The sequence below is a fragment of the Camelina sativa genome, chromosome 12, assembly GCF_000633955.1.
Source record: "Camelina sativa cultivar DH55 chromosome 12, Cs, whole genome shotgun sequence".
Classification (NCBI taxonomy): domain Eukaryota; kingdom Viridiplantae; phylum Streptophyta; class Magnoliopsida; order Brassicales; family Brassicaceae; genus Camelina; species Camelina sativa.
Window position 1 is genome coordinate 18,535,511 of NC_025696.1, and position 4,781 is coordinate 18,540,291.

The 4,781-nt window shown below is 33.2% G+C and overlaps 1 protein-coding gene across 1 annotated transcript; it reads right to left on the bottom strand.

Annotated features, from left to right (window-relative positions):
• On the bottom strand, positions 1,284-4,562 carry LOC104732120 (cytochrome P450 708A2-like). The gene is made up of 7 exons (XM_010451649.2): positions 4,217-4,562; positions 3,529-3,841; positions 3,268-3,417; positions 2,662-3,006; positions 1,877-2,059; positions 1,645-1,772; positions 1,284-1,562 (listed from the first exon to the last, which is right to left on the bottom strand). The coding sequence occupies exons 1-7, from the start codon at positions 4,423-4,425 to the stop codon at positions 1,448-1,450; spliced, it is 1,443 nt and encodes a 480-aa protein (XP_010449951.1). The 5' UTR covers positions 4,426-4,562; the 3' UTR covers positions 1,284-1,447.

Sequence of the window (4,781 nt, forward strand, 5' to 3'; positions counted from 1 at the left end):
CAATTTAACTTGTTTAGCGTAATTTACAAAACTTTACAATCTATTGTGTTTGATTTTGAGTCTCTGTGGATTCGACCCTTAAGTACTGCAGTGATCTCTTGTTTGAGAGAGTAGCTCTAGGGATTAATTTGAGCTTATCAATTTGGTCATTCTTGATTGTTGTAGATCTCTTCTAGGCTAGATGTTCTTAATGCTGATCCTATATCTGAGAAGGTAGGGTTTGATTTCAAGCATCTTAGCATCACACCAATGTTTAAGAAGCATAGATAAGGCTAGATCTAGAGCTTACCATTAGGCTTGCTAAGAGATTAGAGGTCTTGTTTGGTTTGAGATGTATTGCTTAACGCCTGCTTATGTAGATTTTTTACTTTGTGAGAACAAGTCTAGAGATGCATAGGTTTGATTGTTTCTTGCCATGAGAGTGGATGAAACTTGTCTTAGATTTATATGTCTAGAGATTAGCTCAAAGTTTGCTTGAGATTCGTTGACCAAGTTAGATAACCACAATGATGAATCCCTCCTCAGGACCTTCTTTGTTTATTGATTTTTAAGTCTTAATCCTGTTGTTTGCTTGTTGTTTGATTCGTTTTTGCATTGCTCTGTTTTTATTGTGTTGCTCTGTTTTTGCGTTTAGTCCAGCTCGACCCTGCACTCGATCTACACTCGATCGAGTGCTTGCTCGAGTTCTTTCCCAGAACTTTGGTTTATGATTTGTAGTTCTCCTGTCTTATCTCTATTCTCATTCTATTTGCATTTCTGTTGCATTTACTTATTGTCTTGTTCATTATTGTCTTGCATCAGTTCATTATTGTAGTTTCTATTTCTGTTCTAGCTTCATATTAGTTATAATCATTCTGTTCCATTTACATTTAGCATCTAGTTCTTGTAGTTTTACTTCCTGTACTTTGCATTTTCATCATAGGATTGTTAGTGACAAACATCCTTTACATTTGGCTTGACTTAGTCTCATATGCATGTCTTAATTGTTCACAAACACTCAGATAGGATTGACACCTGTTATACTCAAATAGGATTGACACCTCTTATACTACTAGTGTTGACAGAACAGAACTTGTGTCTCAAATATCTGCCGGGATATTTTAATACCCTTAGAGACATCTTACCTGTCACATTTTAATTGGTCTTTGTTTATAATGTTGTTTTTTGATTTTTTCCCTCCTTCTTTTTAGTTACAAACGGTCATATGAAGAGTTGAAGACACTCATATGAAGTATGACTAATGGAGGGGGAAAACTAATAAAAAGCCAATGAAAATGTTTATATTAAATTAATATTAATTAAAGTTTAAAACATTTATTACAGGATTACCGATGAAGATGGTCTAAGTGATCGTAGAATACAATTATAGAATATTTTGGTGGCTTATTGATTATTCTTTTGGTATATTTCTGACTTCGACACTGATCTCCAATGGAATATAATCACTCTAATAACCAACAGAGCTATCCTCTTCAGTGTCATATGAGATTTGAACATCAGATCCACTTGGAAGCATAAGTATAAACCTTCGAAGTACTGTAGTCTCTGTCTTCATTGACCACCTTTGTGTGGAAATAAAAAAAACTCTTGACTAATTTTAAAACTAAATTGAATCTCCAAGTAACTTAAGTGATAAAAACGAACCTGTATCTAGACAAATGATGGATAAAAATGGCCATCTGCAGCTTAACGAACTCAGCTCCTACACATAATCTAGAACCAGAGCCAAAGGGAAGGAATGTCTTGGATACGTTCACACTCAAATCTTTTCCCTGAAAATTTAATTAGTTCAGTATTTAATTACAATCTTGTGAATAAAATCCGAGTAATAGGAGTAAATTAATTAAAGGATGAAGATCAAATAAAAATCACGTACCTTCCAACGCCATGGATTAAACACTGAAGGGTCTTCATACTTTTCTGGATTGAAATGTACGTAAGGATAACCCATGAAGATCCAACCTGCTGGAATTGTATAATCACCAAATTGGTACTCACGATCAATTATTCTAAGCACCGTTGGTGCTGTGCTTGTGATCCTAAGCGACTCAGTTATCACCTAAACCAAAACGCATTATTCAAAATTAATAGAATATATATATGAAAAATATCCCTATATAATATATCAATAACTTACATTCTAAATGATTTAAATTTGAATGGTGATCTACAACAGCAATACTTACACAAACTAAAGTACTAGACTACACCATATTTCGTCGTGTTTGATTTAAATTTAGCTTCTCTTTTTTTGTATATGACAATAACGAATTTACGTACACCATAGTAAGATATGGAACTGAAGATGGTTCTATTTTAGAATAAAAGTTACTTAAAAACATTAGAATTCGAGTCAGATCTGATCCATTTACACCATTTTGTTTATGTATACACCTCATAATTTTTGTTATTAAAAATTAAATAAAAATAAGTATATTAAATTGATATATGTTTTTAGTTATTTAGCAATGTATTATATTATAGGTATTTAAGTTTTATTTATTCAATTTAAACTCTGACTTAGTTTTTACTCGAATGTAAGAGCAGCAAGTTCGCTTTCTTTTGTTTTTTGTAAAAATGACTTTTCAAATAATATACTGGAGATATTTGGATCCTTGTTAAGTTATAATAATATAATATATGATTTTGATGGATACTCACCATGTGGGTGAAAGTCATTGATTTGTAATCTTCCCATGTTAAGTCAGCCTTCTCCTCCTTCTCAATCTTACCTCTAACAATTCCTTCATGTTCTCTCTTCAACTCTTGCATGACTTTAGGGTTGTTGCTTATTAGTTTTATTGTAGCCGCAAGAACCCCTGGTGTTGTTTCGTTAGCAATCACAAATAAAGTAAATATGTAGTCGATCGCTTTCTCTACACTGATAGTGTCCGCTCCTCCATCCATCTCTCCAAAGATGATCTTGAAAACCTCCCCAAATTCCTCTCCTAATGCTCTTTTCTTAAGTATTGTCTCTTTTAGTACCTTCATCATCCGATTTTTCGCCTGTCACATAAAGCACATGCCTAGTTCAAGAAAAGTGAAGGCTTGGTGTATGGGGGTTTTATGTTATCCAAAAAGTTATTGACTTCTTTTTCAGCTCTGTTTCTAATAAAATTATATGAGGACGTCGTGTATTTTCTTAAAAATATACTTATGGACATTAAAAAGATTATTTGATTTGAAAAAACCATCACCTCTATTTTTTTTTTCCCCAAACCCTATGAGAACAGAGTGCTATTAACGTTAAATGATCTAAAAACGCACCTTAACCATTCGATAGGCACCAGTCCCTGGAACGTTCCAAGAAAATCGAAACCATTCCCTAGGAAAATATGTCCAACAAAGTGTGAGTTCTTTTGCCGCCTCTGGTTCCATGTCGCCCAGTACTTTCTTCGCAAGACATTCAACAATAATCTGTAACGTAATATGTCGTTGGTAAGATGATCCAATAAAACTGAGTAAAAAAACTTAGAACGTAATCGTGCTGATGAGTTACAAACACTGTAAAATGGATGACACTTTTACCTTGCTTGACGTTTCTTTAATGTCAAGACTGCCGTTCCTAGCACCTTCTTCCATGTGTGTGCGAGACAATAAATCAATGTCTTGAATCATCCTTAGTTTCAAACCTTGTGAACCTAAAAACTGGTTTGTCAAGCTGCGGGCATGTTTGTGTGTCTCCAAATTCACAAACAAGTTGTTTTCCCCAAAAAGCCGCTTTAAGCTCTTTGGCATACCAGGAATATTATTCGTCTTTGCTATCTCCATATTTACTCCAATATCAGTCGAGATTATAACTTTGCCTCCAAATAAACTTGTCCGAAAAAGTGGTCCATGTCTAATTTGTTTTCATTAGGAAAAAAGGAAAAAGTAATTAAGACACCGTAATTTACTTTGCTAGGAGCAATTATTAGAGAAAACGTCTTTATCACTATATTTCTTGAGAAGTATAAAATTTATATATGTTTGGTATTATCTAAATTTTGTTTTTCTATATTAATTATTAAAATTTAAGCAAAAAACCTTTTCGTAGTTATCCCTTATAATATTTCAGTAATAAGTGAGTTTATAGCCAGTTGATGCCACCCAAAAAAAAAAAGTGGGTTTATATATTGAGGTTTATTGCTATATAATTTGACTTATGTTGGATCGTAGGGATCATATATATAGTTATTAAGTTAATTAGGACAAATAAAAAATATGAATAATTAACCTGAGTACTTTCTTCTTCACGAAAGCTGGTAAGTGAATAGCATCATGAAGCTTCATAAACTCGAAAGTCTCTCCGATGATTGGGAAACCCATTGATCCTGGAGGTAGTTTTCCATTACTCTTCGGGTTTCTCCACTGATAGATCCAGTGACACAGCTTCACAACTATGAGTGAAAGTATCGCAGCCCACAACTCATAAACCTCTACCATGTTAGGTTTTTTTTTTTTTTTTTCAAATATTTTGGTTATGATGTTGGTTTTAGGATATCTGAGGGAGGAGGCTCTGCTCTCTCTTATTATATATACTAGTTCTCCCTTTTAGATGTACTCTATATTTAAGAGAACGTGGCTTGTTACAGGGGATGACATTTGTACCCATAAGGATGACAATCTTAAATGAGTATTAGATTTTCAGATATGTAACGGTACTAAAAATCACATAATTCCCTTAAATAAAATACATTAAGTCACATAATTGCCATCTCTCTTAATCATCTTCAACATTCTTATTTGACCAATTCGCTCTATATTTGATCAAGTTGATAATAGTAAAAAGATTACTCTTT